At 52.6% G+C, this 23,947-nt stretch overlaps 10 protein-coding genes across 10 annotated transcripts; 4 read left to right on the top strand and 6 right to left on the bottom strand.

Annotated features, from left to right (window-relative positions):
• Window positions 1–1,617: 1,617 nt before the first annotated feature.
• T310_3072 (Aldehyde dehydrogenase (NAD(+))) lies at window positions 1,618–3,863 on the bottom strand (the record flags this gene model as incomplete). The annotated part of the gene is made up of 7 exons (XM_013474064.1): window positions 1,618–1,682; window positions 1,733–1,763; window positions 1,860–1,895; window positions 2,247–2,370; window positions 2,425–2,494; window positions 2,547–3,748; window positions 3,805–3,863. 7 exons carry the CDS (start codon window positions 3,861–3,863, stop codon window positions 1,618–1,620), a joined length of 1,587 nt encoding a protein of 528 aa, XP_013329518.1.
• Window positions 3,864–5,465: 1,602 nt separating this feature from the next.
• T310_3071 (Meiotic recombination protein Mre11) lies at window positions 5,466–8,185 on the bottom strand (the record flags this gene model as incomplete). Its single annotated transcript, XM_013474063.1, has 3 exons — window positions 5,466–5,607; window positions 5,718–5,862; window positions 6,097–8,185. 3 exons carry the CDS (start codon window positions 8,183–8,185, stop codon window positions 5,466–5,468), a joined length of 2,376 nt encoding a protein of 791 aa, XP_013329517.1.
• Window positions 8,186–9,474: 1,289 nt separating this feature from the next.
• T310_3070 (F-box and WD domain protein) lies at window positions 9,475–12,874 on the top strand (the record flags this gene model as incomplete). Its single annotated transcript, XM_013474062.1, has 2 exons — window positions 9,475–9,757; window positions 9,825–12,874. The coding sequence occupies 2 exons, from the start codon at window positions 9,475–9,477 to the stop codon at window positions 12,872–12,874; spliced, it is 3,333 nt and encodes a 1,110-aa protein (XP_013329516.1).
• Window positions 12,875–13,240: 366 nt separating this feature from the next.
• Window positions 13,241–14,405, bottom strand: T310_3069 (uncharacterized protein; the record flags this gene model as incomplete). Its single annotated transcript, XM_013474061.1, has 2 exons — window positions 13,241–14,167; window positions 14,214–14,405. 2 exons carry the CDS (start codon window positions 14,403–14,405, stop codon window positions 13,241–13,243), a joined length of 1,119 nt encoding a protein of 372 aa, XP_013329515.1.
• Window positions 14,406–15,342: 937 nt separating this feature from the next.
• T310_3068 (Signal peptidase I) lies at window positions 15,343–15,965 on the bottom strand (the record flags this gene model as incomplete). The annotated part of the gene is made up of 2 exons (XM_013474060.1): window positions 15,343–15,556; window positions 15,610–15,965. The coding sequence occupies 2 exons, from the start codon at window positions 15,963–15,965 to the stop codon at window positions 15,343–15,345; spliced, it is 570 nt and encodes a 189-aa protein (XP_013329514.1).
• Window positions 15,966–16,382: 417 nt separating this feature from the next.
• T310_3067 (uncharacterized protein) lies at window positions 16,383–17,475 on the top strand (the record flags this gene model as incomplete). Its single annotated transcript, XM_013474059.1, has 2 exons — window positions 16,383–17,021; window positions 17,341–17,475. The coding sequence occupies 2 exons, from the start codon at window positions 16,383–16,385 to the stop codon at window positions 17,473–17,475; spliced, it is 774 nt and encodes a 257-aa protein (XP_013329513.1).
• Window positions 17,476–18,954: 1,479 nt separating this feature from the next.
• On the bottom strand, window positions 18,955–19,537 carry T310_3066 (uncharacterized protein; the record flags this gene model as incomplete). Its single annotated transcript, XM_013474058.1, has 2 exons — window positions 18,955–19,046; window positions 19,120–19,537. The coding sequence occupies 2 exons, from the start codon at window positions 19,535–19,537 to the stop codon at window positions 18,955–18,957; spliced, it is 510 nt and encodes a 169-aa protein (XP_013329512.1).
• A 341-nt stretch (window positions 19,538–19,878) lies between these two features.
• T310_3065 (uncharacterized protein) lies at window positions 19,879–20,534 on the top strand (the record flags this gene model as incomplete). Its single annotated transcript, XM_013474057.1, has 2 exons — window positions 19,879–20,013; window positions 20,049–20,534. The coding sequence occupies 2 exons, from the start codon at window positions 19,879–19,881 to the stop codon at window positions 20,532–20,534; spliced, it is 621 nt and encodes a 206-aa protein (XP_013329511.1).
• A 748-nt stretch (window positions 20,535–21,282) lies between these two features.
• T310_3064 (uncharacterized protein) lies at window positions 21,283–21,809 on the top strand (the record flags this gene model as incomplete). The annotated part of the gene is made up of 2 exons (XM_013474056.1): window positions 21,283–21,553; window positions 21,619–21,809. The coding sequence occupies 2 exons, from the start codon at window positions 21,283–21,285 to the stop codon at window positions 21,807–21,809; spliced, it is 462 nt and encodes a 153-aa protein (XP_013329510.1).
• Window positions 21,810–22,312: 503 nt separating this feature from the next.
• Window positions 22,313–23,494, bottom strand: T310_3063 (uncharacterized protein; the record flags this gene model as incomplete). The annotated part of the gene is made up of 1 exon (XM_013474055.1): window positions 22,313–23,494. The coding sequence occupies one exon, from the start codon at window positions 23,492–23,494 to the stop codon at window positions 22,313–22,315; it is 1,182 nt and encodes a 393-aa protein (XP_013329509.1).
• Window positions 23,495–23,947: the final 453 nt, after the last annotated feature.

Here is a 23,947-nt window from a genome sequence, read left to right as displayed (position 1 = left end):
AAAGTTACGTCTGAAACCTAGTTCAGACTTTTTATCACTCGCTATCTTATCGACATCGTTAGCCACGTAGATATTTTGAATTCGTCTATCCGTCAAAAAAAATGTCGATCGGGAAGCTGGTTCCGCTGGTCGCATTCTGACGGGCCTCATTCTGAATATGCGAGGATATATATGTGCAACTGGCCATCTTGGGGATGCTCCTATACTCGTCTCTGGCGGAGCTCCTGGCCACCTAGATCTCAAAGATCTTGCAAGTACAGGCTCGACAACCGGGAGGCAGCTGCCCGGTGCGAAACAATGGCACTCGGACAGGACTCGGGGAATCATCCGCGCGACGGTTGAAGCCAGTCAGCCCGCAGTCAGCCCGCAGTTTTCGACTAGAAGGACGCAACGCAACTGGGTGGGAACTGTGTCTGCTGCCGGACCGAAAGATCCTCGGAGACATGCAATCCCTGTTGGCGCGTATAATGCGGTTCAAGGGAAGACGAATTGGGGAGATGTAGTTGCGGATGCTAAGCTGAAGCTGAAATCAAAAAAAAAACGCCTTGAATTAGTTTCTATCAACAGGGACACTCCGATCAAAGATTGGCGAATCGACTCGTCACCGAGACCTGGGACGCGCTGTATACTTGTCATAAAACCCAAAACAAAAGAAAGAAAAAAAAAAGAAGAACATCGAGCGCAATTGAATTCAGTCTAAAAGATAAAACAAGGCAATGAGAATCCAACCAGATACGGTAAGGAATGTATATATATAGGTGGGAGACCGTGTAGAAGTAGATATATCGATGATATATAACTAGAACTGAGCTGGATTGCATGAGTGTTTACCTAGACAAGGAGCACTCTGGCCTGTACATAAAATATAATAACGCCAGTCAAGATGCTTTACAGTATAACTCTTCCTTTGCTTGAATTGCTTAAAAAAAAGGAGGGAAAAACCTGTTCTTATACCAGGGCCTTTTGTTTTATAGCTACTAGGTATAGTAAGGTACGTGACGTTTTCATCACCTCCTTTCTACATCCATGTTTTTTTTCACTCTTTTGGCAGGATATATCTATTGATTGTGATTCTTGCCCTCCTCCTCTCTTACAGTGTAAGAGGTATGTACATGCATACGTACTGTAATGTACGTGTACAAGCGAAGATAAAACAAATTGCACCAAAAAAGGAATCCTTTCTTTTTTTCTCCCAATTTTTTCCCATGAAATTAGATGACATAACATGAGAAAAACATCTATCTCGTGACAGTGATATATCCGTCAAAAAAAAACCATCAAAGAAATCAAACATTAAACACCATCACATAGTCGTAAATAAATAAATAACGAATTGAATGAATGGAATGGAATAAACGGAAAAGAAACACACCAAAAACAAACTCGAAAAACAAATACATCATCGTAGTGTACTGGTCAGTGTTCCATCAAGGTCCTCCTCCTCTTCCACCACCACCATCACCTCCTCGTCGGAGTATCATTACTCCTTACTCCATTCAACGGCGTTACAACCCACAACTTCTCGGCACAATCCACGCCGAGGCTTGGCGGGCCGAGGGCGAGGCCCACGGCCCCGCCCGAGGTCGTCGGTCGTCCACGGTCCTCTCCTCTCGGTGCTTAAGTTTTAACGAATAACGGCATTTCCTTAACGGGTTTACCTACTCCGTACTCCGGACAGTGGACTGGTCTCGGGTAATATACGGAGTACATCCATACTACGTACTGTACATACCTGAATTAGTAGTGGCGCGGGCACGAATAACCTACTACTAGGCTACTCCGTTTAAATTTTTATACTTATTTATCATCTCGGTAGAATTTCCGGCGGAATAATGAGCAGGGCATACATACATACATACATACGGAGTAAGCGGGGCACTACTGTACGAGGTCAACTAGCAAGTAGGTGCGGTGCATTTTCCCATCATGTTCGTTTCGTTTCGTTTTCGTGCCATTCATTCATTCATGCTAGCTAAATGACACATCATCTGTTATGTATGTACTGTACGAAGTAGTAGACTACCTAGTTACAGGAAAGAAAACACCTAGAAATACCCTTACACATGGGAGCGCTCCGTCCTCAGTTTGCTTGCTCCAGGGCGGATGGATATCATTCATTATTAGCGATTCATGAGCATGGCAAAAGGAGGGGCTCGGTGCGAGGCCCAAGCCCACCCGCCATCGGAAAAACGACCGACAGGCTACGGCGTTTACGCGAAGAGAGCGTCGCCCAGGTGGATGCGCACCATCTTGACCTGGGTGTAGTTGTCGAGAGCGTACGAGCCCAGCTCGCGGCCCAGACCGGACTCCTTGTAGCCACCGAACGGGCACTGGTAGTGGAGGAGGTTGTAGTTGTTGACCCAGACGGTACTGGATGGACATGTTAGTAGAGGGAAGAACCTCACGTGCAACGAGCCCACTTACCCCGCCTTGATGGCGTTGGACACACGGATCGCCGTGTTGATGTTGGTGGTGTGCACAGCAGCGGCCAGACCTGTTGTTTGTCAGAAAAGAATTAAAGAAGGAAATAAAGGGGGGTTACTCACCGTAGTTGGTGGTGTTGGCAATGCGAATCGCATCCTCCTCATCCTTGAACTTCTGGACCGTGCAGACCGGTCCGAAGATCTCCTCCTTGACGATCTTCATGTTCTCATTGACGTCGGAGAAGATAGTAGGCTCGATGTAGTAGCCCTCGTTGCCGAGACGCTTGCCACCGGTGACCACCTTGGCACCGTCCTGCTTGCCGGACTCGATGTAGCCCATGATGCGGTCAAACTGGAGCTGGGAGACCTGCGGTCCCTGGAAGGTGTCCTTGGCGAAGGGGTCGCCAACCTTGTTCTGCAGCGTGCGCTGCTTGAAGCGCTCCAGGAACTGGTCGTAGATGGACTCGTGGACCAGGATCCGCGAGCCGGCGCAGCAGCACTGCCCGTGGTTGAAGTAGATGCCAAAGTTGACCCACGAGATGGCGTTGTCGATGTTGGCGTCCGGGAAGACGATGTTGGGAGACTTACCACCCAGCTCCAGCGTGACCTTCTTGAGGTTGCTCTTGGCCGCCGCCTGCAGGATCTGACGGCCGACCAGGGTCGAGCCCGTGAAGGCGACCTTGTCGATATCCATGTGGTGCGAGATGGCCGCACCTGCGACGCGGCCAAAGCCCGAGAGGATGTTGATGACGCCCGGCGGGAAGCCAGCCTCCTTGACCAGCTTGGCGGCATACAGACCCGACAACGGGGTCTGCTCAGCCGTCTTCAACACGACGGTGTTGCCCGTCGCGATGGCGGGGCCGATCTTCCAGGCCCACATGAGCAGGGGGAAGTTCCACGGGATGATCTGGCCGCAGACACCAACGGGCTCGTGGCGGGTGTAGTTGAGGCTGCTGGAGTCGGTGTCGATGGTCTGGCCGTGGATCTTGTCGGCCCAGCCGCCGTAGTAACGGATGCAGCCAGCCGAGTTGGCCACGTCCAGCCTGGCCATGCTCACAGCCTTGCCATTGTCAAGGGCTTCGATGTTGGCGAGGATCTCGGCATCACGCTCGAAGAGGTCAGCCAGCTTGGTCAGCAAGCGACCCCGCTCTGACGGGGTGACATGCTTCCAGGGGCCCTCCAAAGCTTCGCGGGCAGCCTTGACGGCGATGTCGACATCCTTCTCCGTGGCCTCGTGGACGGCGACAATGGGCTTCTCGTTGTGGGGGTTGATGGTCTCGAAGGTCTTGCCCTCGACACCCTTGACGAACTCGTTGTTGATGAACCTTGAGGCGCGTTCAGTCCAGTCAGTTCTTCCAAGACAAGGGGACAGAGGACATACAGGCCCAGGGGCTGCTCGTATTTGAGAGCGGGAGTCTGGATTTCCTGGAAGAGCGCCATGGTGGATGCGGGAATCGATGGACGGATCGATCGATGGATGAAGAAGAAGGAGGGAAGAGTCTGGTTCGGGACGCTGGAGGGAGCTCTCTCTTATAAATCGTGTCGAGTTCCCCGGGCAGACTGTATCGCCGATGCGGGGTTTCTGCCGCCACCCGTGCCTTTCCTCATGGTTGGCCGTAATAGTGACTCGCAGAGGGGACGTGAGGTAAGAAGGCCGCAAATCCGACGACGTGATAGGCCCGCCCGCACCAAGGGAAGCCAGCTGCGAAGGAGCTGCCTCCCACGGACGGGGCAGCGAGCTTACCGTACAGTACGGCCTGCGCGCCGCGGAATCAGATTCAGTCTGGACTCGCTGAGTTGATGCAGTTTGTCCATCGCTGTCGTCGCCCCCCGCAGAAGGTTCATGCAGCGGGTCCACTCCGGGGATTTCGGGAGTGGGCTGCCTGCGTTATGCGGGGATTTCCGGAGGTTCGTTCACACGTCGTTCCATCCCACTCGTGCTGCTGAATCGTGCATTCTGTTTCTCTGCGTGAGTTCTTCAAGCATGCCTGGTTGCATCCGCCTGAGGATCTCTTGTGTGACGCAGGAAGCCTTGGCGGGATGGATGTAGGATAGCATCGGAGCACCTCCGATGCCGTTCTACCAGTCCCGAGACCCTCGACATGGCAGGGATACGACTGAATGAGAGGGCTGAATACCTTCCAGCAGGAGTATTTGCAATCAATAACAGTGAGTTCTACCTGAATCGATTCCCTTGGTGCTGCATTGCTGATTTGACTTCTATCATGCAGGAGAAGCTTCCTCTCGTCCTTCTCTCCTCGCCGTTCGTCCGAGGCGCTTCCTGATCGCCCTGTCATCCAATAGCTGTTGAGCGCACTCGACGTGCTAAGAAAACATTCCAATTCTAGGCCTGCATTTTTGCCTGCTGGAAGCTGATTGCTCTCAAACGCGTTTCAGATGACACGTAAGAGACATGGGTTAAACGCACGGAGTTTGCTCCACAATCTACGACCGCGGCGGGGATCAGCATCAGTAGTGACCGTTGCTGGAACAATTCCAATCCTGGAGTTTCGAGCCTGCTAGTGTATCGATATCTGACAAGCAAAGATGGTCGATCTACGGGAAGGCGACAGATGACGCAATATGCATACAGGATTCACTGCTAATCTCATGAAGGGAACTGCCATCTGACCGAAGCCAGACCAACCCTAAATATCTATCACCAACGCTGGCACGCACTGCGGCCAGGCACGGGACAGATATTATTATTTGGGATTGCGCACCCCGGAAATCTCCGCAACAGACGGCGTGTCCGGGGAGACGGAAGACGGAGGGGGTTCGGCCTTCGTACCCCGCAGCGCGCCAGCCGCTGATCAGGTCATTCCCCGGACCCAGGCTCAGGGGACGAGCCAACCAGATCAAGGATCACAGCTCCATCGATCTAATTCTGTAAACGAGTTGCGGTCTGTCATCGACATTTGTTATGGATTTTGCCCGTATTCCCCTCCAGTTCCGAGTCTGTACACGCCGAATTATGACACTCCCAAGATATTTATCGTATCGGTCATATGGAGATTTTTTTTCCCCTATAGAACAAAGTTGCTATTGCCCCTCCTTTTGCCTTTTAGCATAGAACCCCGCCTGGAGCTCTTCAGACCTGTTGGATGGATTAGCAACGAATGAGGAATGTCGACCAAGAAAGGCCCCTACTAATGCATGCATGGTTAACAGCGGAGCCCAGTGACTGTCTTCAGTATTAGTATTACTTGCTTCTACATATAACTGCTAGAAGGTCATGATTTCATCGTAAAAAAAATTGATTCTACAAAATTGAAACCCAGGAGAAGTATATACCTATCATCCCGATGATTAGGCAAATAGATACTAAATTTGTAGTCCTCAATTTGGGGGCATATATCCCTGCATTCATCTAATTTAATTTTTCCAGTTCCCATTTGTAGATTAGATACCTTACTCCTTACTACACGCTTTTTGAATCCTTGAGATTTTAGACAGTAATCCATACAATAACAACAAAAAAAAGACTGCACGTATTTTCATGCTCATGGCGCTGCATTACGGCAATTATTACTCTTCAAGAGCGACTGTTTTTATCGCCGCCTCCGAGTCGTCGCTGGTGCCGGCTCAAACGCATCATCGTCGTCATCCTCGATATCTTCCTCACTCACCACGCTAACGCCTCGTGTTGTCCGTGACGGTCTCGTGTTCGTACCCGTAACAGTACCTGTAACCTGTCCAGTGCCCACGGAACTGGTCTGCGACGGCGCAAAGTTGAGTGTCGTCTGCTGGGTCCGTTTGCTAGCAGCGGCACCTCGCGTCCCACTTCGGGCCGTCGAAGCTGCTGCAGTGGCAGAGGAGGGCGCTGGCGAAGGTGCAGTTCGTCCAGATCGCCGCTGGGTGCCTGTTGTGGTCGAAGTGAGTGTTGTCTGGCGCGTTCGACCCGTTTTGGGTGGAGGTGTTTGTTTGACAAAGAGTGCCTGAGAATCGTCATCCGAGACCATTTCTTCCGGCTCCTCCTGATCGTCATCCAGCACCACCACATCATCGCCCTCGTCTTCGTCTTCGTCTTCAGAAACAGCCTGGCGTCTCCGGCCTCGTGAGCTGGCTGCTGGAGTCTTGCTAGCAGTCGTCTTGCGCGTGGAAGTGGTGGTGGTTGCAGCCCGGCCTCCACGACCTCGACCTCTGCCTCGAGTGGACGTGGTCTGTCTCTCCGTACCATCCTCTGCGGCCTCCTCTTCGTTCGGGTCGGCATCCTCATTGTCAGAGAGGATCAATGCGCCCGGCTGGTCTTCCCATACGCCGTCGAGATCGGTATCCCAGCCATCGGGCTTCGGTTTGAAGCGCTTCTTCCCTCGCGTACGTCTCATGGCGCCCTTCGCAAACATCTCCTCCATCTGACTGCGGTATTTTTCCATGGCGTTCCGCAAAGATTGATGACTCTCCTCCTCATCGTCCATGTCGGCCTCCCGTTCCAGGGACATCAGATACTTGACCTGGTTCTCTAGCGACTCGTTCACGAACATTTCCATGGCGTGCTTGTCATCCTTGTCCACGAACTGGGAGACTGCATCGCTGAACGAGTTCTGAGGAAGGATGGTGAGAGACTGTGCAGTGAGAATCTCCCGTACTAGCTTCTCGACCTTCACCGTATCGAGCTCGGAAAGATGCGACACCACCGCCTCATCGAGATTATCTGCCTTGCGGGAAGTCGTTGTTGACTTCTTTTTACGGTAGAATTGAACCACGTCGTTGACGTTCGCGACTTTGCCCACGAACCGATTGGAGAACCGCTGAGGGTTCTCGCAGTCGAAGCTGCCACCTTCTGGTGTAGAAACCTCCACTCTAAGACGTACAAGGGGGAGAGGAATATCCTGCTCATCGACATCGTCGTCTTGGTGTGCCTCCAGCCACTCTGCTTTGGCTTGTTCAATCAGCTCCTCCACTATAGACATTAAGAACCGGGTGACTTCTGTCCGATTATTCTCCTTTCGGGCCAGTTTCTGGGCCCCTTTCTCCTCAGAGAGGACGATTTCTCGCACGACAAATGGACGCACTGTTTTCAAGCGGATAGGTTCACAGTGGAACTCCCGGCCCTTGATGCTGAGAATCGCTACATGCTTGGGTGCTGCTTCTCCCTGGACCAGTGACGTGGCCACAGAGGAGCCAGGCTGCATGACGTGGAAATTCATTTCAGGGTTGCGTCTGGGGTTTATCAGACACTCGTGTTCGTGGCCCCAGATGACCAGGTCGAGAAAGTCTGGCAGGAAGGATTCGGGGAGGTAGCCCGTCTCCGTGTGGGCGTGGTGGTTCTGATGGACACAGATCAGGTTGAACCAGTCCTCCTTCTGGATCGAGGGCCGGAAGAACTTGACTTTCCCATCGCGAAATGTACGAAACAGCCGTTCATCACGAACGTTGCTGATGCCGTAGAGCGCCAATTTGGTGCGGCCTTTCTGTAGAAGGACAGGTTTGACCTGAATATTGTCCGACTCTGGCGTCCGACCGAAGTAGTTGATCAGTCCGGACACTTGGAGTATGTCCAGGGCAGCCAGATGACCTTCCCCGGATGGATCGTCATGGTTACCATGAATGGAAAAGACGGGGATGGCGACATTGATGTCGAGGTCCTCGTAGTTGACGTGGTTGAAAGCGCCCTGGAAGTTCTCACTGGCGTCACTGAGCATCTCCAACTCGCAGGGCTTATCGCCCAAGCAGTTCATGCGCAGTGACCGCATCACCTGGTACATGGACTTGCGAGACGGCTTGTTCTCGTGGAAGAGATCGCCAGCGAGGAGGACCATGTCGACATCGCGCTCCTTCGCCAGACACATAATCTCGTGGAAGCTTTTCCAACTGTCGTCACCCCGGATAGGATCTCGCTCATTGTAGCCGACATGGTTGTCGGTTGAGACGAGGATGCGGATCGTATCCGCGGCTATACGGGTTAGTCGGGAGGACAGACTGCGAGGGCGTAGTTAGCCTTACCGGTGAGTGAGGGCATCCTCAGTGATAAAAACCTATCCTTTCTATCTAGTAGAGGAAAGAAAGGAAGATTGCCCTCAAAGAAAGTACCACCCCCGTCAGTTTGTAAAAGGGTGAGGCTGCGGGATGTTGCCTAGAAGCCGCCCAGGATCAAAACCCACCGGGGGAAAACAGCACAGGCCTTATTACACGCATCGACCTAACGACCCTTTGTGTTGCTCGTCGGCCTAAGATCCCCTTCCCTTTTCTTTCCCCTCTTGTTCTTTTGTTGATTTCGTCTCTTCCTGGTCAGTCGTGTTTCTGGCGCGTCCTCGCCACGTGACGCGTTCCCGCAGACATGAAAAATTACGTGCAATTAATTTTCAGTACCGTAATTTGCCAATAATACTGCAATATGGGACACTGATCAGGAAAATAAAAACAAAAAAGAAGAAGAGAATCAAAAGTAAATGTAAGGAAGAAAAAAGGAAGGAAATGAAGGGGAAAAGAGAGCAAACAAGAGACTACAGGAAATGAATTGCCACATATGTTGAGTGTCGATACGCTTAACTAATTTATCCCGTTACGGTGTCTCGAGGAATTGACACCCCTTCGAGTACGGTATTGTTGATCGTGATTCTATCTGGAAAAGCAGACTCACAATGAAATTCAGATGAGGGCATTCTTATCAGAGAAAATACTAGAAAATTGAACGTTAAAGCTCTCCTGACTGCATCTGAATCGTCTGTCCTATTGCATATCTTCGAAGGCGAACGTGCTGCAAGAAACGGCTTAGTCAGCATCGGGACTCGCCCGTGTCGTTTTCGTTGCATCTTCGCGTTCCTCCTTCCTCCGTCCCTCCTCTCTTGTTCTCCCATCGTCGCACGTCACAGCCGGTCTCTCACGTCGCTCCTCCCCGCGCATTGCTCGTTATCATTGCTTTCGACTGACCCAGTCTAGCCTGGATCAGTCGCTCCCGCTTTCCCTCACTCCCGCGTCACCACATTTTATGCCATCAGAGCCTAATACTGCCGTCTCCCAAAGTACTCCCGTAGACGCCAACCCCGCAGTTCCTTCCAACCTCTTCCAGCATGGAAATGACCTTTGTCGTGATGAATCGGTCTTCGGCATGCTCCCTAGTGGAGATGCCGAAGGCCACGGGGCATCCGTCGACATCGTCGACCCTGATGCATCCCCCTCTCGCGTCCCGGCCGAGGATGACGGCTCGCTGTTGCGACGACTGAGCACGACCGATAACGCACTTTCTGCGTCATCGCCATCAGTCCATCGCAGCAGTAGCAGCAGCCCGCCCGAGGGAGCTCAGCTTGACCTGACGAGGCAATCCATTGCAGCTTCCAAGGTCTCCTCCTCGCGACCTACGCCGCGCCGTTCTCTTGCGGATCTACCCAATGGTATGCCTGCGATAACTGAGGCATGATATTTTTTTGGGAGTCTGGCTTGCTAACTGTTAACTCTCAGAGGTTCTGACCCACATTCTCTCCCACCTCCCGCCTTCATCTCTGACGGCCATTACGCTCGTGTCTCGTCGCTTTCATACACTGGTGACGACCCCTCATGCCTGGAGGATCGCTTTCTCCCGCTATTTCCCGGGGCCGTATAGCCTTTACAAGAACCAGGCTGCTGCCGCGTCGTCGGATCATCTCATCTCGGACAAACGAGCCTTTACCAGGTTGACGGCGCTGGCCTCTTGGCGAAGCGAATATATCTTGAGGACGCGCCTGCTCCGGTCCTTGTCTAGAGGCAAGCCGGCCCAGCCTCCGTCTCCGGGAAAGCATGGCTCCTCCCGTGCGAGCGGTATTCAGAACGGCTCCCCTGTGACGACGTATACCTCCCGTCTCATTTACCCAGTCACTCATCTCGATGCATTATTTCCAACAGGTGCAACGGGAAAACCGCCCCTCTTCATCCATGGCGCGGCGGAGCAGGGGGCTGCCACCACGAGTGATCCCACCACCGGCAAGACGGGCAGCTGGGGGTTGTCAGGCCAGCAGGCCTTCCAGCACTTTGCCGATCTCTTCCCCGGTGAGGCCGAATATGGGCTGGGCTCTGGTGATATGGTTGGACTTCCCAATTCAATGGATGTCAGCCAGCCCTATGGGATGGTCTACGGTGAAGGATGCCCGCGAGGCCGGTGTTATTTTATCGCCTCCGGTGAGCAACGAGGACGCTTCCTGAGCGTCTCTGAGTTGGAATCGGAACCCCATCTGGGCATTCCCGCTATCAATGTGATCACCACAGCTATCAGTTCCGTCTGGATTGCCAAATCACCCAATGTCATCAAAATGACCAACGGATTGGTTGGCATCCTGACCGGTTCATCCTCCGGTATCTTGACAGCTTATTCCCTGGGAACGAGTCCTTCCCACGATCGCCGGTTTGAGCGGGGCCAGGTAACCGCGAAATGGGTGCTCAGTCCCGGGGTACCCATTATCGCCATCGCAGTGGACGAGAACTTCTCTGCTAAGCGTTATTCGCAGCGTCGTATCTGGGCGGCCGTGTTGAATGCGCTTGGTGAGGTGTACTATCTGACTGAAATTCCGGTACAACCAGAGGTACCTGCTAAGCCCAATGCGCAGCAGCTCGAAAGGCTGGCTTGGAAAACCGGTAGGAGTGTCCGTTGGGAACTCATCGAGGCGACTAGGCGCGTCGCTCGGCCAGATCCATTTAATCAGCAGCTGGTCGATGGCAGCTACAGCCCACGGTCGTCATCCGACTCGATGGGTCTGAATGAGGACCAGATAGCCGCTGAGACAAGAGAGATCGAAAAGTTTCTCGCGTTTAAGCCTAAACATTTCCGCAAAGTTTGCGAAGGTTGGGATATGCAGCGACAATTCAAAGTTGACTTTGCGGGCGACGACCTTAATGGTGCTGGCGAATCTGTCATTATCCTGAATTGCGGCGTTAGTGAGGGCCAAGGAGCGTCCATACGCCGTTTTACAAGACAGAAGGTCCGAGTCGAGCGTCCCTTGACATCTGAACCATGCTCTGGTGTTCATGGGCCCAAACCGACCAGTTCTCTCTTTGGCGGCCCCAGTACCCCGGAGCCTCGATCAAGGGCTTCTAGCCATCTGAGTGACAATGTATCCTCTGTCGTCAACACAGAATGGCGGGTTTCGGAATTTGTTTTCGACGGACCAAAGTCGATTAAGTTGACAGCGAGCGCGCTGGACCAGTCCACGTACGCTCAACTTACCGTCTCGGAAGACCCTCTTCTTGGCATGTCTGGAGCTTCAACTGCCTCTTCACCCCTGTCTTCGCCTTTGCCGCATATGGGTTCACCGTCCTCCGTATCTGAAATTCCCGGTCAACGTGCTCGGTTCCTGGCTGCTGGGACGGCTACTGGCACAGTGTATGTGTGGGATGTACGGGCACCTACTTCCCGTACTCCTGACGTGATCAATCAGGTTTCCCCTCTCCGCGTGATCCGCACCGACTCTCCGCAGATTTCGTGTCTTGCCTTGACCTCGTTGTATATGGTGCATGGTGGAAACGATGGTCTCGTGCAGGCTTGGGATCCGCTCGCATCGTCTTCGCGGCCGATCCGCACGCTAAACTCACGCTTCTCGTCTCGTGCTCGTCGTCGCCTGATCCAGGCAGAGGCCTCCCTTCTCGGGGTAGGCAACAACTACTTCGCGGCGGGTGCCATCTGTCTCGACCCGGATCCCACCGTTCTGAGAGGCATGGTCTCACTGGGAACCCATGTGCGGTATTGGTCTTACAGCTCTTCTGCTGCCGATGAGTATAAGAGCAGCAAGCGCCGTGTCCGGCGATCACAGCGTGGCAGTAATGGCTCTCCCGAAGGTCAGCGGTTTAGCAGCTCTGGTCGCGGAGCATTGAGAGATTACATCGCTGATGAGCAGATGGAACTGGAGAGGCAAAAGATTGCGGAGCAAAAGGAGAGGGAGCGTCTGAGAGGACGCTTTGGCATCGACTTATTGGGACCAGATGCCACGGAGGAAGAGCTCATCGCTTATGCGCAGATGTTGAGCGAAGAATCGTATAACAATGACGAACTGAAACGGAGAGAGGGCGAGGGGAGCGTTTTTGCCAGCAGCGTGTCGAGTGACACTATTGCTGCGCAAGACAGCTCATTCCCTCCGCGTGAATTTTCGTCTTCGTCGTCACCGGTGCTTGATACGGTGGAAGAAGAACTCGCTCCGGATATTGCGGAAGCGATTCGACTGAGCCTGCTTGATGAGAATCCGGGCTCATTCGACTCTCCTTCCCCCACCAACTCGATTCCCATCAAGTATGCAAAGGGTGCTAAGATCAACCGGCGCCGGTCGTCGAATTCATATCCGGCAACCCCCTGCCCGGTGGCAGAGAGCAGCACTCGCCAGGAAGAAGATGATTTGGAATTTGCCATACAACTAAGTCTGGCGGAGGAGCAGAGCCGGAAAGAGGCGATTGCTGCACAAGAAGAAGAGTTCCCGGCGCTGATGCCTCCGTCGACGCCGCCTCATCTTAGTAGGATGGACAAAGGCAAAGGGAAAGCGAGAGCTTTTTGAGGAATTTTGTCTAATATATATATTGTTCTCTTGTTATCTTTTTTTTGTTTAATTTTTTATTTTTCTTGATTGCCTTTCCAAGGAGGCCCAGCCTGACTCGCTTGCGGCTCTCTGATAATATTGTTAATAGGTTTTAATATCTCGTTTTGCATTTTTACTTGACTGTGTTCCACTTGTCATCCCACATTACAGCACGGTCTATTTTTTTTGGGCAGATATATCTATAGAATAGTGTTAAACTCGGTTTATACAGTCTTTATCTGGTTCCGGGTTTGGTCACAACTTATATACACTATCGCTAACATGGAAGTGTAGTATCCCTCGGGCGCACAGTCCTTCGCCCAGTCACCTACACTCCACTGTGGTTTACAAACTCAGCAGTGTGTCAACCAGGTCGCCTGGTTGCTCATAGAAATCAAACATGACGATGCCCACGCGCTTCCCCTTAAGGCCCTTCAGGAAAGGGACCAACTGCTGGTTGATGCCGCCTTTGGGCGTCGACTGTGTCCCGTTGCCCAGGGCCATGATACGGGGAAAATCGGGCGGCGAATTGGCGGTGTTTTCACTTGAAGCAAAGGTCCAGAACAGGCTGTCGGGATGCTCGTCACTGGCAGCACGGAGGAGGTTGGCTGTCGTGGCGTTGTACTTCCACTGGATGTTCAGGGCGGCTGACGACCCCTGAGGAGTCAGCGGCTGGTAGTAGTCCTCGATGTATGCCGTCAGATTCTTTTGGGTGTTGTACACCAGCGTAATATTTGGCGAGTTGTCTGTCCAGAGGGTTGGGGAGAAATGAATTCCGGGCAAGGAGGCTGACGCGGAGGCGGGCAGCTGGTCGAGGTCACACCGGCGCAGCAGCGTGATCTTGCCGCGAGCCTGGCCCAGAGTACCGAACTCGTTCTGTGTCTGGACGAAGTAGCGACGGGCGTGGTCGGACGTCAGGATGTCGAGGAGTTTTTGCTGGACAGCGGCATTGTTGGAGGCATGCTGCGCCGTGCCGGCCTCGTACTGCAGTGACAGGAAGACGGCTTCGGACGGGTGGTCGTCGAGCCAGCGGTAGAAGCCAAAGAGGAGATCCTCGAGAGTGGCCGTCTCGGAGAGGAGAGCGGGACCATGGTAGAAGACGATGGTGGAATTGGTGGCATCGAAGGCATAGCGCAGGTCAAAGACGCGGATTCCGGCGTTCAGCATGTCCACCGGGGAGCGATCCTGGCAGCGCAAGTTCTCGGGCGGCGGCACTGCCTCGCCGTTGAGTTGGCTGGTGATGCCATCGAGGGCCTGCTGCGTTGCCAGCGCCTAGTTCCAGGTGGCGGTGTCATGTGCCGGGGATGTTCATGCGCACGATGGGCGTGTCGTCGGGGATGTTCTTCATCCATTCCGAAGTGTTGGTTCTCGTGGTCTGGTTGTAGATCCCGAAGATGGGCGCGGCGTCGCGGAGGACCTTTTCCAGCGCGAGATCAGCCAACGCGGAGGATGGCGATGCTGCCCATGCGGGCGCGCACAGAGCCAGGACGGCAGCTGCAAAGATGCGCATCGTGATGGATGGCAGTAGAGTGGGGAGTGCCCCAGACAGACTCAGAAAGAGCGGGTGGTGGCTCTGTCAGAAGGCGATCATCGTATATAAATACTCAGCGGCATACTCCGTTTATGAAGTAGTAGCATTAAGCAAAAGCTATGCCGTCCGGTAGCACGGCATTCGGATCGCTGCCCTAGTCACGGCGGAAGCTGCCTTGGACAGCATTATACTACTGTCGTTGACTGGCCGCTCCTTCCACATGGTCGCAGCAGCCAACATCATTGGGCCGGAGTGATGGACTGGTAGCATTGACTGAATAGTGCCAGCTCATTCAGCTTGAGTTCTCATGCTATTATTTTGGAGCTGTGCGTTGTAGATAAGTCATACCCCTCAAGTTACGTACCTAAGACCTTCTAACAGATTACTACGTGTCCTCTCGAGTCTTACTACTGGAGGGCCAATTCCTACCAAGAAAAAAGAACAAAGAAAAAATAAGTAATACAGCATAATTTCCATCTATACATCTATATACCATGTAAAACAGGCATGTATGTAATGTACATCGTCACTTACCAAATTCCCCTCTTTTTTTTCTTCAAAAGGTCCAGTTCCCACCATGACGACAAGGAGGGATGAGCTAGGTATGGATTTTTTTTCGTTTGGTAGATCTGTATCACGCATTTCTGCGGAGCTTTAACGCTGTCATGAGTATCGTTTTTCTCATCCGTCCGTCCGTCTGATCGATCTCGAACACGAATTGTTGTGTTCTGCGGGAGGATATAGTGCGGGCGGACGACAGAGGATTCACCCGCGAGGGATCACGATGAGATTTTCTATCTTCCAGAGAAGAAATGTATGCACTGCTGAATGAATATCGGGAATCCAGTAGGTGTTCTCCACGCTGTACCAGTACAGCGGAGCGTCCTCTGATCGTAACCATATACTATTCATTCATTTATGACGACAGCAGGCCAACACTCAACAGGATCGCAATCATAACGCCCCTGAACCAGGCGGATTCGTTGAGCGCAATGGTGATGTAGCCCACGTATGGCAGATACCCCTTGACGACGCCGACGACCTGCTCGCGGTGGACGAAGTCTTGGCCTACGGGGTAGAGAGCCACATCGTCCAGTTCGTTGTTGTCGCCTTTGGTCAGGATATACTGTCTGCGACGTGTTAGATGCTGGTACACACGTTCCTTGAGCAGATCACTACATACGCCGTTCGCTGAGCAGCCTCCCCCGCGCTCTGCGTGAAGACCTTGATGGCGCGGTGCACCATCGGCAGCGGTCTCCCCGGGAACCAGCACACGGGGATCTCGCCCGCGCGCACGACGGGGTTGCGGTTCCAGAGGAAAAGGATGTCGCCGCGGTGGAAGGCTGGAGCCATTGACTCGGAGATGACGACGACGATGGGATGCGACGACTTGGTGATGATCGACAGCGCCTTCCAGACCATGTACGACGTGCCCAGCACGAGGAGAAGCGATAAGGCGCTCGATAGGCCTCCGCGGAGACTCGAGGCGGAGAAGAACCGGCGATGCTGCGGCCCGGCGGACCGCACTGTCTCGAGCATGCTGGGCAAGCGGATGGAAGATGGAGTTCTCACAGAATTCTGTTCTGAAGATAAAGAGACACTCAGAACGCTCCAAACTGGACAGATAAAGGGTGGATTATTCCTTGTTGCGGCCCCCACGTTCGGCGCCCTGTCGGCAGTGGGGCTCGCCGAGGCTCGTGGACAGCGCCTAGCTCAGCCTTGCTGCATTCCAAGACTCCTCATCTTGGTCTAATCTTGGTCTTTGTGGATCGATCTCTGGCAATGACTGGCTGGTCCGGTTGGAAAACTGCTGGCGCGTTGCGCTGCGACGTCATCGTCCGCTGTTGTTTGCTATTTAGCGGTTGCTAAATGCTAACCCTGCCGACAGCGTCGTTAACTACCTCCTTATCAACTATTTTATCAAAGACTATTCCAACACTTGCTACATAGGCAGACATGGGTCGATCAGGAGAGGCTGTCATGGACACCTACAGGCAGCTCGTCAAGGAGGACGACCATGCACGACTGCAACTCGACCCGCCCAAGCAGCCGGTCGCCATACGCAAAGAGTTCATTGCCCGCTCCGCAACCACGATCACCATCAAGCAACTCGATCACACGTGGTATGGCCTCGACTTCACCGTGACCAAGGCGGACGGATCGCCTCTCTTCACCGTCGACGGCAAGCCCGGGACCATGAGCCAGCGGCGACAGTTCAAAGACAACACTGGCCTCCCGCTCTTCGACCTGTGCCGGAAATGGCTCTCGAAAAACGCGTGGTTCCTCGAGCTCCCCGGCGGTGGTGGCAGCCGCCTTTTGACGGGCGTTTTCAAGTCCACGCTCGGGCTGCCCAAGTTCGATATCGTCTTGAAGAACGCCGTCGTGCCCAAAAAGGCCGACGAGGGCGAAGACGTCACCATTGAAGTCCGCGGGAAGGACTCCAATTACATTACCACGCATATCACGATTGACGGATGCAAGGTGGCTCAGGTCCGCCGAATCCCCGTTCCCAAGGAACAGCTGTATGTTTACAGTGTTAAGGGAAACCGGCCCAAGTGGGAGGTTGATGTGGCCGAAGGAATGGACTTGTCGCTGGTAGGGCTGATGACGTGAACTATTCGAGGCGTGTGTGCTGATTCTTCCGTCATCAGGTTGCTGTCATTGTTGTCATCCTGTCCGACTTCATTCCGAGGCAGGTTGTCACGTAGTAGATCGCGCAGCGGACTGTCACGACATCGAGCCGAGCAGGAGGGGACGCCGTCGACAGGACATTTCCTTTCTCTCTCTCTTCTTTCTCACCTGCTGCGCCCGAAACAGGCATTACACATCAGCTGGTCTTTGACACCTCATGAATGGAGAATTACAGGTTAGGCGTGATGGTTGCATGGCATGATTGTTACGCTTGGGTATATAGATAAATAGGCATGTACTGTACATACATACTCTCTTCCCCATGCTGCACACGAAAACTGAGGTAGATACATTGGGCAAGACTTCTTTCTTTCTTTCAGAAGATGAGTTTCTATATGACTTCTCAGACGATGGGTAGATATATGTCTTCCTTAGGTGCCGAAATACGGAGTATGGGTGGGATTTTTGCTTCGATCTTTCTTATTTTTCTTTTCTTTGTGCAGTCATTAACAATATTATTAAGTCTGCAAATATGATTTTATGATTTATGATTTTTTTTTCTTTACTACTTTCTCATGATAATGGATATGTGTACATGTAAACTGCCAAAGGAAGAAGAGAGATGAAAGCTGCTCGATTCCATGGTTTTTGCGCTTACACGATAACTCTGTTCTCTCATCTTTTTTTTTTGACTTTATTAATTTTTATCTAAAGAAAAAAGAAAGAAATTGTCATCTTTTATTCTTTCAAAACTCATCATTGGTAATGTATGTGTCGAGATGAACTCCTTCCCTTGTAGGAGAAATATATATCTACTCTTTCTACACGTTATCTTCACGTTCCACACAACTATATACAGTACTTTTCAACTATACTCATTACTTTCATAAATCAGTGAAAAATAAAGTCCTTCTCACAATCGATCTGTTATATCTTTTTTTCTACAACTGAACTCCGACATTTTATGACCGATTGTATGATCGGACGTCCTGAGTCCTGACTGGTCGACACAAAGGCTTTACTTATCGTGTTTGTTTACTTTGCTTGTTTTCACCTATTAATAGGAACAGTGCTGTACTGTACAGTTCGAATTAGCGTTTGGCTAGACTCGATCAAGTCAAATTTTCCGATAGATAAGGCCTTCCCCCCGTCTCAGAGTTAATTATAGTAAGCGCGCCATTCATGTTTACTCCGTATACTCCGTACCTAACATTGTACTATTCTAGGTATTTCAAAGCCCTGTCCCACAAGATAAGAACCTTAATCGCAAGTATAAACTTTTGAACCAATCATATTCAGTATTGCTGTCGCGTGCAGCGATATCGATGGCCATACCTATTACTCCGCACCTTACGTACGTAAGGATCCTCCACCCTATAACCGGGGATTCGAAGGTCCATATGGCATTGAAGCACGTGGACAGAAGGTACATTGCTCTTTACACATACTATTTGCATGACAGCATAACGCATCAGTTGGTGATGGATAGGTAATGCAGACGAGTTAATTTATACAAGTGCATTGCAATCGTAATTTTCCTGCTTATCAATTTCCATTTCCACTTGCAATGGCTGTTTCTTGTCCGGTTTGGTTCTTAGTATATATTATTACGTCATTCGGGGAGCGGTGTATTTACTCCGTAATGATAGACTACTAAGTAATAGAAAGCACAAAGCTATAACCTATTCTAGACAAAGAAAACGGGCCAGCGATTTCTTTCTTTCTATCTATCTAATGATTGCTTCCCATAGACATAGGCTTCTATCATTGCCATTGAAACGGGGTATATATTAAAAAATACACACAAAAATCTATCCTTTAATCTAGTAGTCTCTTCTTGAAGCACTCCCTCCCCCTCCGTACGTGGTTGAAAATCTTTCAGAAAGTCAACGGCCACCTAGTTCTTACCCGCGTTGTGGGCATCGAGGAGATTCTGCAAGTAGTTGACCTGGGCCTCGGTCAGGTTGTTGTATTGCAACGCCGCAGAACCTGCACAAACACAGTTAGCAAACTGCATACCGTAATAAAAAATTCTAGCATGTCGACTTGACAGGCGACATACCCATCGGGATCGGCATCGGCTGGCTGCCGTCCTGGCCCAGCAGGATCGTCGCCAGCGTCATGCATGCCGGCGGGACACCGTCCAGGCACACGCCGTTGTTCGTCTGCGGGCTCACCGTGATGTACGCGCTCTTCAACTGGCCTTTGCATTCGTCGGCGGCGGGCTGTGGCAGGTTGTCCCACTCGTCGCGCTTGTCGTGCTCGCTCTCACCGGGGCGTTTCACCACAGGCACGGCGAAGCCCTTGATTTCGTCGCGCTTGCCTCCAGCCCCTTTCTTAATGGCCGTCGAGACAGCAGCACCGGCGATGGCGGAGTCGACCCAAATGATGGCCATGTCGATGAGCCCAACCGGCGCAGGGCACAGCTGGACCAGAGCCAAGAGGCTCATGACAGAGGATACGACAGTGACGAACTTCATTGTAAAGACTTGGGATAAACACAAGAATCTTCTGTGAAGTGGGCAATTGTCAAGAAGTGAGCTGATGCGTGCGGAGGACGAAGAAGAGATCATCGACGCTTCTTCTGGTCAACTTTATATCTCGACATGGTCCGATAGTCGAGGATATCGGATACATCACCTCAGACGATTCCGCCCCGTCCCCCATTTCTTTTCCCGTGTTTGTTCCCGGTCGGCTGTGACGGAGCGAAAGGCCAACAGAACCATTGTGCAAGAGAAGACGATAAGAGCTCGCGTGGGCGCTCAGGAACCAGGCGGGGGGGGGGGCGAAGGATGGCTGAGAGTGCCTGAGGAGATCCGTGATGCCATCCGAGCTGCCAAGTCAGGAACACGGGAGGGAGGCGTCTGATTGGCCCGCGCCGACACGTGGACGGCTGCCGCCGAGCCGTCGAGATCAGCAGGGTCCTGCCTGTCTGGGACTAGCGCCATCGCGGGAAGTAAGCTAAGATTTATGCGTATCTTCGTTAGACAGTTAGACGATCGCCTGTTTACCAACGTTACCGTCCGCGCGGAATCGATCCCGCGCGCAGAGCCCTTAAGGAAGTTAGCTAAGGTTGGCTGGCGTGCTCCTGCGAGGCACGTGGAAGCAGGCACTCGTCTGTACGGCGTGCCTGCTTCTCCCAGGCTCCATTCTGCGGCCCCATGGCTTTCAGACATCCCCAGGACCTCCCGTTCCAGAACCCTGTCAGTCCTGATACTCCACTATCGCGCCGGCTCGCTTGCTGATTGTTCTCCCAAGGTTTATCGCGACTTGCACACGGTTTCTATTCCTGCCCATGGCGTTGTTAGCCTGAGAATTTCCCCGGCCTCCATTTCTTGGCCCCTTGGCATCAGAACAGCTAATCTATATTATGATACAGATTCGTATGCACCAGCTACCGCGTGCTCTGCCGACAAAGGAATATCGTCAACACGTGCATTCTCTATTACTCCACCATGGTGTTATCTAACTCCATGACTATCTCCTCAGGCTCCATTCTCTGGCCCCCTCGCTATCAGGAATAGCTAAATCTGTGCCTCATCATCGGATTATAGGCACCGATCCATCCGAGCTACACTTCCCACACGAAGGACTATTCTCGAAAAGGGTATTCGAAAACAAGCTTACGGCCGTTACTCTTACTCCATTCTTCGGCCCCTTGACTTGCAGAACCTTATATTCCACGTCTGTTCCATCACAGCCTGGCTAGCGATCCGGAATACTCGGATCGCGTGTGCTTTCCCCTGATGCGTTTGACAATGGGCCTGAAAAAAAAGTGGTATACTCGTACACGATCGTGTTTCTACGTCTCTCACAACAGCTGAAGTCTCCACCATGGTGTTTGTTGGGGGCCTTATGTTGCCGTGCAATAACCTTCTACTGCCAGATTCATTGATCCTTCCATCATCTCGACTCCACCGTGGTCTTGGTAGGGGACTTTGCTCCGAGTTAGGTCTCTACTATCACAAGATCCATCGAGCACACGGCCCCAGAGGCATGTAACCAGGTGATATCATTCTCTTCTTCGTCCGCGGTGACGTACAGACATCTCGGAAGGGAGCGAACCGAGCTCGCGTTGTGGAATAATACTTAAAGCGACTTCATGCCTGCTCTGGGATCATCATCCTGATCAGCCTCGCAAACAAGCATAACCTCAGATCTTGACATCTCAACTCTACACAAAAACACACTTTCTGACCCGAAATCTCTTCATCACCACGTCAAAATGAAGTTCCTCGGTCTCGGGGCCATTGCCCTCCTCTCTCTCGTCCAGTTCTGCCCTGCGCCCATCCCTCTTCCATTCATCGCCTCCCTTTGCGGTGGTATTGTGTCCGGCAGTATCTCCGGTGCCATCGGTGCTGGTGTCGCCAAGTCGAGCAGCGGGCACAAGCGCAGCACGGACGCTACCTCTTACCCCCCGGGTGTCTCGCAGCAGTCGGTAGACCTGTGCAAGGCGCAGCTTCGCAACGCGACGGTCTACCTGAGCGGCACGCGTGGTAAGTACCTAACCTAATTCACAGCGTCGAAAAAAAAAAACGAACGAATCTGACAAGGGCCACAGAGGCCATCCGCGCTGAGGGCGTGCCCCCGGCCTGCATGGACCTTGCTACGGTCCTCCTCGGAACCCCCGTCTCGGGCCCCGTGCCCACGCCGCTGAGCGCCTCCAGCGTGCAGTACACCAACCTCACCGATGACGAGATCAACCAGCTGGCCGACGCTCTGGAGGCCCGTGGCATTCCCAAGGCCAACTAAGCGAGTCGTCACTTCGCAGAGTCGGGGTATCTTAGCGACGGTCAGATTGGGTTGGGATTGGGTAGTTGTTCAGTCACACGGTCTTGTTTGAGGTTTTATTTGTCTGTTTACCAGTGTTTCAATAATATTCGTGGCTAGAGGGATCGACGGTGTTGCAGCGGCAAGATTAATGCCATTATATTGCCTTTTGCACATACATTGCCTCTGGCTGAGATAGAGATGATACCCATAGCACGAAATAGAAGAACTTCTCAGCAGAGCGTCGCTTGTATTACCAAGAGTAGCGCTGTATCACACCACCGCCGTAGAATTTGGTCTGGTTTGTAGAATCAAAATGCAGTTCTGCCTTTAGTATGTCAGGGCGTGGAATCCAGGTCGTCCGGATACAAGTCGTTCAGAGAAAACTTGTGAGATTTTTAAGTCTATCTAACTTTGCACAACTTTCTAGCAAAGGATAGTGAAAGAAAAAGAAAAAGGAATCTAGTTTTTCCTGCTCTGTCTATCTAACTCTCGGAATCATAACTCTGTAAAAGACAATAAATCTTCGGAAACTCCCACTTGGGCACACTCCAGAAGAAGAACCCAAACACCCACGCATACCCAAGTATCTTGCCGACGACACTCCTCCGCAGCAGCCCGTCCAGCGTCTTCGAGCCCCGGATCAGCTTCATCACCACCGTCTCCACCGCCCCTGCGGCGAAGTTCCGGTAGAAGAACCAGATGTCGGTCAGACGTCCGCACTGGTCTCCCCGCTGCCAGGAGACGAGCGAATGCGCTATGCCCGAGAACGTGAATACCGCAAACGCCACGAAGAGCTTCTCCCCGACGGAGCCGGGTCTTAGCTGCAGGACGTTCCTCGATAGCCACCGGCCACAGCTCGTATGCGGCCGGTACGCAATCCGGTGCCAGAACCGGCCCCAGAAGCGTCGGATGCTGTACGCCTCGAGAGGACTCCCGAAGAGCGGCGGCCACTCCTCGGGGGTGTCGAGGCGCAACACGATGACGAAAAGAAGCGACAGGATCGCGTGTGCCCCATCGATGCCGATGTACGAGCCCCAGATCCAGTGGATGGCGAAAACGGCGTGCAGAATGGTCTCTTGGTAGGTGATTGCTGGTATAGACGATGAGGATGCCGGCAGCAGCAGCCGCCGGAAGTAGCTCTCCCCGACGGGGGCGGAGAAGTGCTGGATGGAAAGGGAGTCCGTCGCCGTGATGCGTTGGATAGTGCGGTTGATGACATACTCGTTCACCGCCCAGTACAAGACGAGTTTGATCAGGCACCGCATCGCGAACCTCGCCTTCCCTTGCGGGCGAGTCGCTTTCCTGATGCCCGGAGCCTCCAGGGGCGTGTTGAGGAGGCGCGGGTTGAGCCACGTCTTGTACGCGCCCAGCCAGTCCCACGCACCGTCCGTCCTCCTGCTCGGGAGGACGTATTTCTCGATGCAGAGAATGGACGTCTGATGCATCACGTACACGGTGAGGGCCATGCCCCAGAGGCTATTCAGCCCCGATGGCCATTGGAAATAATTGATCGTGGCGAAAGAAAGCCCGGCAGCCAGGAGGAAGACGGGCAGGAGATACGGCCGGTACGTCTGCCGCACATTGATGGCCACGAACGAAACAACGCCAGAAAGGAGGAAGAATCCGACCGGAATCAGAGGCAGCAGATAATTGGCGATTGCCATGGTGACTGCAGGACGGGATACGGGATCTTAGTGGCATGAACTCACGATAAACGCCACTGGAGGGTTGGGATTTAGCAAACTATTATTCTTATTATCACTCGCATTCAATCCATTACGGCAAACGCTTTTGATCACATTCCCGAAATGTTCGATTCTGCATGTGTCGGAATAACCCCCTGTCTGCCAACCTTATAGTCGAGACTAAATCAGACTAAATCAGACTAAATTAGGCCGATCAGATCGGATCCAGTTGCGCCCCCACGTGGACCTTGAAGTTCTCCACGCACCGATTTGGGGGCCAGACTGCGGATATGCTGACGCAATAGCAATTAGGCACAGAAACGAACGAGACCCATTCGTCTGATACGGTGATACCTACAGCGTCCCTGCCATACATGACGCTGCTGTGGTTATGCTCTGGGATTTAAGGTGACGGGAGACGCAGTTTTATTT

The sequence above is a fragment of the Rasamsonia emersonii genome (genome assembly GCF_000968595.1).
Source record: "Rasamsonia emersonii CBS 393.64 chromosome Unknown ctg1118621760049, whole genome shotgun sequence".
In the NCBI taxonomy this organism is placed as follows: domain Eukaryota; kingdom Fungi; phylum Ascomycota; class Eurotiomycetes; order Eurotiales; family Trichocomaceae; genus Rasamsonia; species Rasamsonia emersonii.
The sequence above is the reverse complement of the archived record's forward strand: the minus strand, read 5'-3'. Positions and strand labels throughout refer to the sequence as shown.